The sequence below is a fragment of the Heterocephalus glaber genome, unplaced genomic scaffold (assembly GCF_053883595.1).
Source record: "Heterocephalus glaber isolate CG9 unplaced genomic scaffold, H.glaber_assembly_v1.0 deba00001452, whole genome shotgun sequence".
NCBI lineage: Eukaryota > Metazoa > Chordata > Mammalia > Rodentia > Bathyergidae > Heterocephalus > Heterocephalus glaber.
In genome coordinates this window covers 9418725-9434821 of record NW_028258302.1, presented here as the reverse complement: position 1 = coordinate 9434821, position 16097 = coordinate 9418725, and the positions used below count along the sequence as shown (strand labels likewise).

Genomic DNA, 16097 nt, shown 5'->3' with positions numbered 1-16097 from the left:
ATCCAAACAGGTGTTTGATGATGGTTGAGTGAAATCTGCAACCAGCTCCAAATAACTACAACTCCATTTCACCTTAGGCTGGTGACAGAATGTATATTGCCAGTAACTGAGGAAACAAGTTGTGTTCCCATAACTTGAGCCCAAATGTCTAAATTAAGGGATGCTTAGCTGTGCTTAACTGGTGCAGTCATCACCAGTGCCCTATAAACCCTCCAATATACAGTGATGCCATTTATTAGCAGCAACTCTATAGATTATGTTTGCTTGGGTTCCATTAAAAAACTTCATTCCACATTAAACTCCAATGCAATAGGATGCTTGCCAGTACAGAAAGTCCATCTAATTGTGCAAAAGGAGAGACGTGGGGATTGTTTCAGTAATTTATCTAGGCAGGGCTGACACTGCATTATCTGGAAAGCTCTTTGTTCTTTTCTTGCTAATTTCCAAACTCCTACAGGCTCTCTATCCTTCAGGACCAGCTCCTACCCCCGTTTCCCACCCTGATCCATTATGAGAAGAATCTGATCAGCTTCTATTGTAAATTTAATTTCAAGCAGCCAGACACTGCCTTCTGGCACCCGGGATGTTGCTGCTTGTGAATAGCACTAGATGAAATGTGAGATGCTTTCAAGGAGATGACTATGAACTCCTGCTGGAGAGGGAGGTTCTGGGAGATGAATGGTATCTGCATATAGCACAAGCTGTGCACAGGGTGCCTACTGGCACCTCTCATCAGTGATGCCAAGTGCGGCTGTTAGTACACAGCATCATCAAGGATGCCCCATTTTGCAGAGGTGAAAGCTGAGGCCAGGATGGGTTGACTCACCTGCCCAAGGTCACTGATACAAGGAAGAAGATTAGAACTCAGCTATGCCTGAAACTAAAGGCCTTGACTCCTTAAATCAATCTATCCCAGGGCTTCTCAGCCTAAGCACTTCTCCATTTGGAGCCAGATAATCCTCTATTGTGTACAGCCACCCTGCATGTTGTAGGATGTTTAGCCACATCCTTGGCTTCAAACTACCGGATGCTTTTAGCACTTCTGAAGTTGGAGCAACCAAAAATGTCTCAAAACATTGGCAAATGTCCCCTGGAGAGCAGGACAGCCTCATCACTGATACTCTACCTAATGACTTGCAAATTTATCAGGGTTTTTGTCTCTTTTGCTTAATTATAGTTTCTACTTTTTTTCTACAAATACACAAGTATTCCTTTTGCTTATATCTTACCATAATTCAAAACTATTTACATACATTATTTAATTTAATCTTCACCAACCAACCAGTGAAGTAGATTTTGATAGACGCATATTATAGATGAGGACACTGAGGATGGAGTGGAAGGGACCTGCCAGTGCTTCACATGCTGTGCACCTGGAAGATCAGTGTATGGTTTCTTGTGTGGCGTTGCTACAGCAAAAACAGGGAAGAAAGCTCAACTCCAGCCTCAGTGCTCAGAATCTAATAGGAGGGAAGTTCACTCTTCACAACACAGCACAGGAATAAGCCTCTGGAGAATGGTGGGTGTCCAGGGGTGGGAGGTTGTCTCTTCAGCATCCATGCATAAGGTAAAGATCAGAGTGTTGGAGGGAAGGGGAGAAAAGAGAGAAGCATTAAGAATGCAGTAAGAATAGTAACTACAAAATAGATGGCTGTTAAGTTTCAGACAATAATACAGAAAGCCCCCAGGTGATGTGAGCAGAAAGAAATCTGCTGCAGGCCTCTTGGTGGTCCTGCCTCACTGTCTGTGTGGGAAGGAGCAGGAGAGAGGATCATCATAGGATCACTAATGCATTGAGACACCACACACACACACACACACACACACACACACACGCACAACATATACACATATACATGATATGTTATACTCACCCATCACATACATAAACATAAATACAGGTGATACACCAGAAATACATTTTATATAATATTATATACATACACACAATCCACTACATAAATAATGAATGACTCCCTCGACTCCCAGTGCCTTCTGCAGTGTCTTTCTACCCTGTCTGCAATTCCTCAGTCTCTAAAGTCTGATGGGAGGGTACAGATGAAATGTCAGGACAACTCCCAAAGCCCTCCAGGAAGTGCTGCTTTACTGGGTCCTACACACAGAAGGGCAAGGAAGGATGTACACTTAGGGACCTTCAGCAAGGGCCTCCCATAAACATCCCTGGGAGGTGGGTTAATGTCCCCTTCATTTTATAGATGAAGCTCAGAGGAGCCAAACCTTGCTGAGGTCACAGAATTAATAACTGTAGACCTTTAGGGTTTGGGAAATGTAGTTCAGTGGTAGAGTATTTACCTAGTATGTATAAGACAATAGGTTTGATGCCAAGCATAGCAAAAATAAAAGTACGAACAAATAAACATAGAGCCTTTCTAGGTGTAAATCTAGATCTGTTCCCATTGTCTCACAGGAGAATACTGTAAGAACACTGTTCTGCTGGATGAGTGAAAAATGTGCCGGTAAGCCAGTAAGCACATTTTACCAGAAATGGGAATCCAGTCCAGGTTGATCTGCTCTGTTTTCTGTTTCCAAGCTGAACACTGTGAAGTCATTCTCCACCCCTTCGTTTTGGTCATCATAGTTCCCATAAATCCATTATTAACTCTGGGGACAACCCTTTCCCATAACATCATAGGAGTCCACACCATCTTCAGTCTTCATTGTTCTTGTCCAGGCTGCCACTGTACATGCCTGGCCTGATGGTGACCTGTCTGACCCCTACCCCAATGCAGTTTCCACACTGAAGCCACATCATGCCCAAATCCTCTTCTAAAAAACCTTTATTAGAAGCATATGTACAAAAAAAATCTACAACTAACATATTTCACAAAAAAAACTAAATATTTTCTCCCTATGAATGAGAACAAGACAAGGATTCCACTTTCACCACTTCTACTAGATATTGTACTGGAAGTTCTAGCCAATCAGGCAAAAAGAAAAGAGAGAGAGAGGGGGAGAGAGAGAGGGAAGGAGGGAGGGAGAGAAGGAAGAAAGGAGAAAGGAAGGAAGGAAGGAGGGAGGGAAGGAAGAAAGAAAGGGAAGGAGGAAAAGAGGAAGGGAGGGAGGGAAGACAGAAGGAAGAAATGACATCCAGACTAAATAGGAAGAACTAAAACTGCTTTTATTCACAGAAATAAATAAACTATTGGAATAATGAATTCAGCAAGGTCACAGAATACAAAATCAATACATGAAAATCAAGTGCATTTTTATATATTAGCAATGACCAATCTAAAAATAAATTTTTAAAAATTCCATTCACAATGGCATCAAAAAGAATTAAAAACCTTTATAAGATAAATTTCCAGTTCAAGATGGAGACCAAAGCCAACATGTTAAGATGCTCCCTCTACCTGACCTCAAATTTCTCAGGAAAATGAACAAAGTTATACAAAAAGATGGAATATTTACATCAACATTGAAAAGAGAGAAAAAGAGACAGATACAAACATGCTACAAAACAATAAGGAATTTCTATGAATCACAGAACAAGTAAGACTCGGTTAAGAAAAAGGTTATTTAGGTAGGATGTTGACAGAAAAAATACAGTTTAAAGTATGTTTTCAAAAGTAATCTAGAATATATAAAGAACTCAGAAAAATAGACCCCCCCAAATCAAGAAAAGACCCAATCAAAAAAATGGGGATCAGAAATGAACAAACCCTTTTCAGAAGAAGTACAGATGTTCAATAAATACATTAAAAATGTTCAACATTACTAGCCATTACAGAAATGCAAAATAAAACAACATTGAGATACCATCTTACTCCAGAAAGAATGGTTATCAACATGAAATGAAATAATAACAAACGCTGGTGAGGCCAGGAGGAAAAAGGAATCCTTCTACATTGTTGGTGAAAATGTAAATTAGTACAACCACTACGGAAATCAAAATGGAGATTCCTCAACAAACTACATCTAGAATTCCCTTTAACCCAGCTATTCCCCTTCTAGAAATCTTCTAAAAAGACTTAAAATCATCACATTACAGCAACATAAGCATGCTCATGTTTATAGAAGCACAATTTGTAATAGTTAAATCTTGAAAACAGCCTATATGTCCATGAACTGATGAATGGATAAAGAAAATATGATACTTACACAAAATGGAGTACTACTAAATGAGGCATTTGTAGGTAAATGGAGGCACCTTGAGCCTATACTGTTAAGTGAAATAAATTAGACGCACAGGTTTAAACATTGCGTGGTTTCTCATATGAGAAACCCAAAATATAAATGAAGAGCAAAATAAAGGGTAATAGGGAGTAGGGAGATCTTTTTCAAACAGGAAAGAGACCAAGAGATGGGGATGGGAAGGGAAGGAAGGGAAGGAGGGTCAGTAAAGGAGAAAGCTTAAGGAAAAATGGAAAGAGAGCTTTTTCAAATGGGAAAGGGATCGAGGGTTGGAGAGAGCTGGGAGAGACGGGAGGGGAAGGGGACCAAAAAGCATGACGGTGTGTTATGCACATGTACAAGCTCCACGTGATACATGTCATTATTATATCCTGCAAACATGGAATAAAAACACATAATAAAAAAAGGGAGAAAAGTAACTTTAACTACTAGTTGAATACAAATCACAGGAAAAGCAAAGAAAATTTGCACTTGAAGGCAGGGAAAAGGAAGTAACAGGAAGGACATTTAAAAATAGAAGGCATGAAATATCATACACAGAAGAGCAAACATTCCAGTTAGCACTACAAAGAGCAGAGGAGACTAAACTTTTTTGCTAAAAAATAAAGACTGTTAAGATTTTTTATAACACACAAAAAAATCCAACTATGTGTTGCACTAGGAGCTACCCCTAAAACAATGGTATAGATATTTATTAAACAGAAGAATCAGCAAAAATAGATCCAATAAATTCAAACCTAAAAGAAAAAAAAAGTGGCACACAGAGCTTTTGGCAAAAATCACCGAGGAATAATTTTTATATTGGAAAAACATAAATTTCACTGTGAAGATTTAATATTCAAAAACATTTATGTGCTGAAGACATGGCATCAAAATATAAAAAGTTAAATCTTAAAACAAGAGGAGAAATTGATAGAACAGTGAAAACTTGAGAATAATAATGCTTATTTTAACAAATGTAAATTAGCTAATAAGAAATTGGGAATACTTCATATTAATAACATAAAGTTTTTACCCTTTGATCACAGAGTATCTTCTTTTCCAATGCTCATAAAACATTCACAAAAATAATCTTATATAAAGGGGGAAAAGTCTACAAAATTTCCGAAGTAGAAATCATAACCTGATCATAAATGCAATAAAACTAGATAATAATTTTTTAAGTATAAACAAATGTTATTTGAAAATTTGAGGAAAAAAATCCCTAGAGTCAAAGAAAAGAACAAAACTGCAATTAAAAATTCTTTCTGAAATAACAACTACCCATCAAAATTTATGGGATATAGTCAAAGTCGTACTTAGGGGAAAATGCCTCTTAATGCTTTTATTATCAAACAAGAAATAATGGAACTAATTCAATTCCTGAAATCAGCAAAAGAGCAACATCAGCCCAAGGTAAGTGGGAGAAAAGAATGGATAAAGATAAAAGCAGAAATCAATAGGTTAGATAATGGAGGAAGAATAAAATTGATAGCCCTCGCTCTGGAACTTTTAAAAGGCCAATAAAATAGGCGAAGTTCTGGCAAGACTAATCGAGTGAAATGAAAGAAAACACAGGGGCCAGGAGCCAGTGGCGAAAAGGGCTGAAACCCAGGTACTTCAAAGATAGGCATGTACAATCCTAGGTGCCTACATTTGACAATATCCATACAGTGAGTGATTTCCTAGAAAAACACAGAGACAAAAGGAAAACCAGAGTAGACTAATAACCATGCAACAGGAAAAAGAAATCATAAAGATCCAAGAGTCCATGCCTCCAAGAAAGCACCACTCCAATACCTCCAAGGACACATATTCCAGTTTTATGTGGACTGTCTGGGCCCTTCCTCCTGCTGGTGTCCCTCACAGTATGAAATCCTCCAGCTCCAGGGGTAATAAGAGCCAGTGGGCTCCTCCAGTACTTCCCCATGGCTGACCTTACATGACCTTGGCTACTTCTGAGATGAACTGAAATGAGCAGATCACAAAGGGGACAAAGTGCAGAACTCAAGCAGGGATCACCCAGTGACAATGTAATGCTAGAGGCTCCCCCAAAACAAGGCTAGCTTCCCTGGGATGGGCAAGACCACTCCCGAAGGCCTTTGTATTTCCTGTACCTGCAGCCTGGAAGCTGTCCCCATTTACCCACACAGGATGTAATACGATGCCTCCACAAATCTGCTGTCTGCTCAAACATGTGCCCCTTACAAAGGCCTTCTGTGACCACCCTATAAAACCAGCACCCTTCTATCACTGTTGTACTCTTGGTGCATGCTGTATTCATTGCCTCTGACGTGTGAGGTATTTCCATGCCCGGCTCCCCATTAGCATGTAAACCCATGAAGGCAGTGGCTTTTGTTCTGCTCATGGCTGTGCCCCCAATACTCAGGGTAGCATCAGGACATAATGGGTGCTCGTGAAGTATTTGTAGAATGAATGCACAAAGAGGACTCTAGTCTCTCCAGAAAAGTTTCATTGAACATCAAGGGAAGGACAGGAACTGTCCAGGTTGGTAGGAACTATCCCACGCTTGCTGCAGGTCTCCCAGATTCACCCTGCCCTGCTTTGAGAGGGAAAGGATGGGGAGGAAGAGGGCTGGAGTCTGTCCTGTAAGTGTGGTGTGACCCTGCTTCAGGATTCTGGAAGCCAGAGATTCAGACAGTGCCTTAAACCAAGCTTGGAGATTAAGCACTTGGCTGGATAGGCTTTTTAATGCACCCAGTCCTTAGAAAAGCAATTAGCACCTGGGAGTCTCCAGAGCTTGGCCGGTGAGCCAATAGCCCTTTAGCTTCCTGAAGAGCCAGAAGCCTGGCTGGCAGGATAAGGGCAAGGCTTATAATAGAGCACAGGAGGCTGCAGACACTGGGGCCTTCACCTTCACCTCAAAACTCTGCCTTTCCTGCAGAGGCGGGACTGCCTCCTCATGTGTGAGTGCCCTGCCCTGAGAGGCAGTTCAGGGATGCAGGGAAGTCATCTCACCTTCACCCGTTTTCTCCTCCCTCAGCTATGATGTGATTTGAGAAGATGAGAACTTCCCCCAAATTCCCCAAATTCCTCAAATTTGCAGCACAAATCCCAACAAAGTATATAAGGTCTCAGACACATGATGCAAAACATACTCCTATCACTAACAGCCTTCAATCGAATATATGTTGGATCCAAGGGGGAAAATGAATATATCTGTCTGTAAAATATTCACCAACAGTTGTACACACATATATACCTCTGCTTGTAAAATCAGCTTCAACATAAAGACTTTGCATTTCTCTTTGAGCGTTTGTTTTCCATCTAGTTTTCCCAAATGTCCTACTAATCAGTCCTGCCTAGTGGATATTTGGAGGCAGGATAAGGGAACCAAGAACACAAAGGAAGCAGAGGAGTTGCAGGAGGGCCTCATAAAAACAGAGGTCAGTGGCGAGTGAGGTCCTCCCTTCGGGAAGCGGGCACAGGGCCCAGCTGTGTGCTTTGGTGTAGTGGGGAGGGTGGTACCTTGTTCGCAGGTTCTCTGGCTGGGGCGGGCCATCGAACACCGACAGGACATCGAAGTCCTCTTCCAGGGCGAAGGACTGAAACACGAGCTGGATCCTGTGCTGGTCCTCCGCAGTGATGGTCCACGTGCAGTTGGCGTAATTGGGGTAGCCATATGGGAACCCTGGGCTCTCCACCGTCCCATTGGGACCTTGCAATTGGAATGTGCAGTTCTGGCCTGGGAGAGAGAAAGAGAGCAATTCAGAGTGACCAGAAGAACTCCCAAAAGCTTCTGGAGAGAGAGCATCAATATGCTCAAGAGTCTTCGATCCACTTCTCCGGGTGCTTTCTGTGGGCCAGCCCCATGCTTGGCACAGAGGAAAGAAATACAGGTGACTAGCATGGCCCGTGGCCAGGGGATGAATTGTTCATTTTATTCAAGCCTCAGATTAATTCTGTGAGGTAGAAAACCAAGGGTTAAAAAGAGTTTAAACTAAGAAGCAATGAAAACCAGGCTAAACTCAGGAATGACAACATTCAGCACCAGAGTGACCAATTTCTAACCTCTTCCCCCATCCACGGCCTCATGACTCAGCTCATGTCCTCCCTCCCACCCTCCGTGGAAAAGAAAAGCCACCCACGGGGATTCCCTGGCTCCTCTACTCTCCTGTCCTCACTCTGCCTCCATCCAGACGTCACCCTTCCCATTTCTCTCCCTTTGTTCTGTGGCTGCCTCTCCACACAACCTTCCCATTTTCAATGTGCTCAAGATCTTGTTATTCAGAAAACAATCCCCCCCCCGCCCACTCTGCATCTCCCTCAGCTTCGTCTCTCTTCCCACAATCAGATTTGCTGGACAGAAAACACAATCTGTCTATACTTTCTCTCCCCAGGTTCTTATGTCCCATCCACCCAACAGCCCTGTCAGATCTGCAGTCTGGTCCTATCCAGCCACTGGAACAGATCTAAGGAGGTCAGTGATAGGCTCGCACCTCAGACCTCAGGTGCAGCACATCACCGTGAGGCTGGCTCAGGAGACTCTGAAGGACGGCGTATGAGAGGGTTGGAGGGCCATTTCTCTCCCCAGCTTCCCAGTGCCATGATGACACAGGTGCTTGGGGACCACGCTCCGAGCAGCCACGCCCTGGGCCTCCTAGCACACCTCTGCTCTCTGCTCCTTCTCCCTCTCCTCTTGGACTCAAGGCCAGACCTCCCGCCTCTCTCTAATCTAGACTCCATTTGTGTGTTGATGCTGCAGAAGTGCACAGTCCTGGCTAGATGACACCCTGCACTCCAGGCCTGGTATCTTTGGGATACACGGGCCCATGATGCCCTCCAGGCCCCTCAATGTCTGTCCTCTTTCGTTGCTCCCTCTCTCCAGGAACGGGCTAGTGCTTCCATCTCCTTGTCTAAATAAGACTCGCTGGAACCGGCACATTTCTCTCCTTCACAATCCCTGGCCAATTTGCCATCCTGTCTCAACCTCATTCCCCCCCTCCACATCAAGCTCTTCCCAGCTGGTCAGCCACACTGACGCTGGTCCTGGACAACTCAGTCTTTACACTGCAACTAGTGTGAGGTGGGGGGTGTTTTTGAAACAGGAATCCAATTAAGTCACCCCCACCCACATCTGCTCCAAAGCTTCAGTAACTCCTCATTGCTCTTCATTAAGGAAAAAACATTTCAGGTCTACTAGAGTCTCTACACGATCTGGCCCTTTTTGATCTCTGTCCTCCTATCTGCCAGCTTTCCATCCTCCTCAGTCCTTTGCACCAACCACACTTTCACTATATGGCCACAGGACCTTTGCATGTGCTCTTCCTTCTGCCTAGAACACTATTCCCTCCCTTCTTAACATACTCACCTTTTGGATATTAGTGTAGTGTCCTTCCCTGGCTAGGCCAGCCCCGCTATTATATGCTCCCATGCCACCTTAACCTCTCTTTGGTAGCGCTTGGCACAGAAGGGAGTTTCTATGCTTCCACGTGATGGTTTCATAAGCATTGTCACTAAACCATAAACTTCATGAGAGGAGAGATCACATATGACATTTACCATGTTTATTCCACCCCTCAAGCACATGGTAAGTTTTTGATTATTTAATATAACCCTTGCACTTGTTTAGTGTTTGGTTATACAGTCTTCTAAGAACTTCTCCTATATTGGCTTCTTTCATATGACAGTGATATAAGGTGAACGCTACTAATGTCATCTCCATTTTACAGATGCAGAAAGAAGACAAAGAGATACAAAGAATGGGGCCCTAGTGGTGGGATTTAAACACAAGCAGTCCTTTTTTTCTTTACCATGATGCTGATGAATTGACTCAATGCTAATATTTTTTCAAGCCACTTTAGAGATTAATTGACAAAGGCACTTAATCTCTAAAATGACTTTAATATTAAGAAATCTCTTAAAGGGGCTGGGGATTTAGCTCAGTGGTTTTGCTGCCTGGTGCACAAACGCAAGGACCCGAGTTCGATCCCTGGTACCAAAAAAAAAAAAAATCTCTTAATATAAAGTATCCCATTCAAGGAGGAAAAAGTTAAGGATTTCTGAATAAATGCTAAAGAGGCATTTAATAAAATTAGACATGTAACTCTGATTAAAATAAGCTTTCAGAACTAGGAAAAAGAATATTTCCTGTCCATGACAGAGCATTGTACCTGTACATGATGTATCTTAGTTCTTATTTTTTTCCCCATTACCTGTGCTCTCTTTACCCCCTCCACCTTTCCCTATTTACATAAATTTCATTTCCATTTTTTTTTTCTTTTCTCATAATTTTTCCTTTCCCTTCTTCCCTTTCCCCTTCCCCTCCCACCACCCCTACACCTTTGGACCTTTTCCTATTTCAAATTATGAATCATTCATTTTAATCCTTATTTACACTTTCAGTTTCTCACAGTAGAGAAACTATTTGGTATTTACACACATGTGTCCTATTTATTTCACTTAAGAGTATGGCCTCAATATACATCCATTTAGCTATAAATGTCTCTAGTTTCTCATTCTTTATGGCTGAGTAGTAATAGTACTCCATTTTATAAGAAAACCACATCTTCTTTATCCAGTTTCCAGTTGATGGGCACTTGGGCTGTTTCCAAGCTTTAGCTATTACAAACTGTGCCGCTATAAACATGGGTGCACATATATCACTGTGGTATGATTCTTTTAATTCTTTGGGGAAGATAGCCAGCAGGGGAATAGCTGGGTCAAATGGGACCTCTAGCCCTAGTTCTTTGAGGTATCTCCACACTGACTTCCACAGTGTTTGGAAAACTGTGGGAAAAAAACTGTTCCACAGTTTTTTCCACCAGTCTGCACTCCCACCAACAATGGAGAAGGGTTCCTTTCACTCCACACCCTGTTCAGGATTGGTTATTGGTTGATTTCTTGATAGCAGCCATTCTTTCTGGAGTGAGGTGGAATCTCAGTGTTGTTTTCATGTGTATCTCTCGAATGACCAGTGATGTTGAACATGTTTTCATATATTTATTTGCTGCTTTTACTTCTTTGTCTGAGAAATGTCTGTTCATTTCAGATGCCCATTTTTGAATTGGGTCTTTGAATTTGGGGGGGTCTGATTTTTTTCAATTCCTTATATATTCTAGATAGTAGACCTTTGTCTGAGGTACAGCAAAGCATTCATATTTTTAACAATACCCTACATGGTACTTATGGTGAAATATCTGATTAGAATCAAGAATAAGACAGACATACCACCACCTCTGCTGGGATTTCATACTGTATTGGAAGAGCTAACCCATGTGTCTCACACACACACACACACACACACACACACACACACACACACAGAAATGAGAAAGGAGGAAGTGAAAACACAGATTTATATGCAGATAACACATTACTATACCTAGGGGGAACCCAGGAGAATCAATTATAAAGCTATTAACACTAATTAGAAATTTTAGTAGACAACTGCAAAATAATTTTTAAAAATCAATAATGTCCCTATATGCCAGCAACATATTAAAATATAAAAATAAAGTTTTGGTTTCCAGTAACTACAAAGTACATATAATACGGAGACATAAACTTAGGAAGAAATGTGCAGGCACAACATTTAAATAACTTTTAAAGAAGGATTAAATTTTTTGAATAATTGGAGAAACAGTAATTTTGAGTGGAATGACTACTGAAAGGTTAATTTATAATATTAACCTCTTGAAACGTTATTTAAAGGTTAATTTATAAGCTTAATGCAATTCTGATCAAAACCCCAATGACCTGTTTTAAATTTGGTAAAATGATACCTAAGTTGAACTGGAAAAATAGATTATTGCAGGCAATGCATTTTTTAAAATAAAGATAGTAAATTTATTAGTCTCATCCTATAGGATGCAAAACACACAGCATCAGAAATGACACATAAAAATAATGTAAGTAGCAATGGTCCCATGAAATGGTACTGCAAGATAGCTTTAATATATGGGAAAATTAAAATATGCAGAAGACAATATAAAAAATCACTGAGAAAAGATTTTTCAAGGTCAACCTATTAACTATGTAGAGAAAGAATTAAGTTATCTCCTCAAATCATGCCATATACCAAAATAAATTCCAGAAGGAGTGGTTAAATGTTTAAGTCATAAAATAATTAGAAGAAAATAAAAGTCAATAATTATCTGTGATTTTTCTAGACAGAAAAACTGTGGAAGATACTACAAGATTGATAGCTTTATTATATAAAAAGTATGTGTATGTCAAAAATAGAAACAAAATCAAAAAGCACACAAAAACGTTAGGTAGAGAAGTAAATTCTTAATATCGAAAGAGCTATTACTAACAATAAGAAAAAGAACAGGCACCATCACTGAAAAAATGGACAGGGTTTGAAAGAGTTAGATCACAAAAGAAGTCATAAGTGGCCAGGAAACCAGAAAAATGCCCAACTACAGTAATATAAAGTTTCTATCTCCACAGCTTTCAAAGGGCCCCAGGTAAATTTTCCTGATCTTCCCTTTACTAGCACAGGTACCTCCGATCTACCTGGCTCATGTCCTTGAAACCTGCCTAGCAATGTCACTGCACCATGTCATGTCATTCATTCATTCATTCATTCATTCATTCCTCCAGATCAGACCCTGCGATCACAGACTAGAGATAAGTCAATCCACCCACAGGTACTACTGTGTCAACAGGGTACACAGAGGGGTCCCACAGAGTCTGTATCTTGAAGGCCACCCTCATTCATGTCAAGGACAATCATTAACACCACCATTCTCCATCTCTGGCACCCCAGACAGCTGCCTTGGCTGCCTCAGCTGCCACCCAAGCCTGGAGACTCTGATTCAGAATCCGGGTATGAATTGTATCTCCTGCTACAGAGAAAGAAGAGAAGAATGGGTTCAGAACACAGCCCCTGGGAACATTTTCCATGGAACAAGACAGAAAAGGTGGCAGAGTAGCAGGTGGGCAACTGGTGGAATAGTGGGAGGGATCCAGAGAGCAGCTGCACACGGGAGAAGATGATTCAAGGTATTGAATACTACCAAGAGGACCAAGACTAGGGTCATGGAGCAGGCCGCTCAATCTGATGTCCAGATGGCCCCTCTGAAAGTAAGGATGTGGAGAGTGAGAGCTTTAGCCCAGCTCCTGCCACATCCCCTGTGCCTAGAATTCAATAAATATTTGCTCGGTGGATTTATCAATTGCAACAACAGCAGTAGGAGGATAGAAGGGTGAAAAGGGGCCAGATTGGAAAAGGCGGAGGCAGGACTGGCTGATGAGAAGGTGAAGGCCATTGTATTTAAAAACATACATAGTACTTGTAGAAAATTTGGAAAATACACACAAGTTTAAAAAGAGAAAACTGAACATAATCTCACTTTCTTTCCAGAGGCAACTGCTGGTAATATTTTCATGTTCTGCTAGATTTTTCCATGAGTATTCACATTATTGAGACGACACTGTACATGTAATTTGGGATGGTCTTCTTGCAGTAAGTTATTCTTTTATGTTTTTATTCTTAAATTGTAAAAGGCAATTTGCACCGAAAATACACACAGCCATGCATGCAATGCAACACAAGTATAAATAAAAATGTAGATCCAGGTGCAGTGGCACTGGTCTATAATTCCAGCTCCTCAGGAGACTGAGGAAGGAGGATCTCAAGTTCAAGGTCAACCTCAGCAATTTAGTGAGACACTGTCTCGAAATAAAAATTTAAAAGGACTGGGGATGTAGCTTAGTGGTAGAGCATCCAATCCCAGGTACTGCAAAGGAGAAGGAGGAGGAGGAGAGAGGAAAACCTTATCTCCTGTTTCCTTCCCCTCCACCCATTCTAAAGTTACGGAAGTTAACAACCAGGCTTGGGTCCCTCCTCTACCTGCCCCACCCTCAGGCAAAATATGGGAACATTCTGGATGAATTTTTATTACTTTGTTTTTAAAATGAAGCTGTAGTTTAGCTCATTTCTCTGCAACTTGCTTTCTCAGTCAGCCACACGCTGGGGACACCTTCCAGGTCAGTAGACAGAGATCTAACTTATTTTTTATATAAATGTGTAATGTTCCTGGCATGGATATATCCCAATTTGTCCAACTGCTCCTCTGTTGATGGCTGTTCTGGCCATTTCTTGGTTTTCTTTTGTAACAATTCAGTAAACATTATAACACGAGTTTTCCCCAAGATACTGAATCTACTCATAAATAGCATTTTAAATGGATGCCCAACATCCCACTGTACAGGTTATACTAGAATTTACTCAACCATTCACCTATTGTCAAACATTTACATTGTTGTATTCTGTTATAAATAAGACCTGGAACCTTAGCGAGGTCTGGTGACAGGACGCTGGTCAGTGCAGTGGAAAATGCTTTTCCGTGGCCAGAGTCCCAGGATGAATGTTCACTTATGCAGTAACCACATCCAGCTTTGCTTCCTAGTGGGGTACTGTCCAGAACAGGCTGGCTGATTTCTGTGGTAGGTGCTGTTGGGGATGGTTAGAAAGGCCTCAAAGACTGATTCATTTAGAAGTCTCCCTGAAATCAAATGGATTTCAGTGAGTTGAGAAGGTTATATAACCCAGGGCAGCAACTCCAAACGGAAATACAGATGGAGTGAGAGTCAGTGCCACAGTGGCCAAGTGCTCCTTCATGCCTGTGAAATGTCCATTTCGTCCAAGAAAACAGCTACCCATCCTTCTGGTCTACTCACTGACATTCTGCCCCAGACAAGGAAATGCTGCTACTGACCTTCATCGTGACGCCTCCCAGGAGCCAGGATTTTTTACCTGCCCTCATTCATGCCTTTGGCCTCTGCTCAAACATAGCTACCAAACAAGGCCAAGACCAAGGCCAAGGCTCAGGAATCCCAGAAAACTGGACTCTTTGAGTTGTTTTCATTCATTTGTTTTTTGGACAACTTCCCTAAGAAAGACTTCCAAAAGTACAGGCTTCTGGATCAAGGAGCATGATCATCTCTGAAACTGTGGCTGTGGGTCACCAAAACACTTTCCAGAAAATGTGTACCGGTTACATCTCAGCAGCCATGTCTAGGAACACCTATCTCGAGGCACTTTGCTAACACGGTAGGTTATCTTTTTGAGAAGATCTGCCTGCTTAATAGATGCAAAAAATGCCATCATCTCTTAGTTAGGACTTGGGGGGTGCGTGCCAATACTGAGGATTGAACCTAGGGCCTTTGCACTGAGTTACATTGCTTTGGCCTCCTGAGGAACTGGGATTATAGGCGCATGCACCACCATGCTTGCGTAGTTAGCATTTCTTTTTGATTCAGACTCCACATCTTTCCAACTTTTCTTAATATTTTTAATTCTTCCTTTTGTGAACTATCTGAGGAAATCATATTTTATTGTGGTATTTATTTTTTCTTACTGATACATATATATGTACACACGCATATGTTTGGAGTTTTTCAGCCTTTCAATTTTATTATGTCTGACATACAGTGGTCTCTAAATTTTCTGTACTCAAATTTTCTATAAGGCCTTACTGTTTTCTTGCCAATTTGTACTAAGTCTTTAGAGAATCAGGGTTTTTAATCTGCTGTATTTGTTGTCAGTATTGTCTCCTACTTGGTTGTGTGCTTCTTACTTTGTTTAGATTCAGCATGTAGATTAAACTATTAAGCTTTTCTAGGCAGCCATATTTATCTCTTTTTCTTGGTAATGTTTTCCATTTGTTTACATTGAGAAAATCTTCTCTCAACTAACTCCTTGGTGGCTTCTCATCTCATCCGGTAGAAAAGACAAAGCTCTTGCCATAGGCCCAAAGCCCCAAGTGAGCCAGCACTCATTGCCTCTCCTACCTCTAGCTCTTCCCTCCTGTGATCTGGCCACTCTGCCTCCTAGATGTTCCCTAAGCCCATTACATGCCCCCTCAGGACCCTGGCATCTGCTGGTCCTTCAGTGCAGAAAGGACCATGACCCCTCCATCCTGTTCAGGTATTGAGACAAGTGTCATCCTCACAGATCACCCTGAGTAAACTCAGCTTCCTCCATTCAGACCACT

At 41.5% G+C, this 16097-nt stretch overlaps 1 protein-coding gene across 7 annotated transcripts in view; it reads right to left on the bottom strand.

Moving 5' to 3' along the window:
- Csmd2 (CUB and Sushi multiple domains 2) overlaps positions 1-16097 on the bottom strand; it is a 582265-nt gene that overhangs the window by 511647 nt on the left and 54521 nt on the right. For all 7 annotated transcript variants that reach the window (XM_087215348.1, XM_087215347.1, XM_087215349.1 and 4 more), the window contains exon 2: positions 7621-7837. In XM_087215348.1, coding sequence (XP_087071474.1) covers positions 7621-7837 — 217 coding nt within the window. The remainder of the gene's footprint in view (positions 1-7620; positions 7838-16097) is intronic.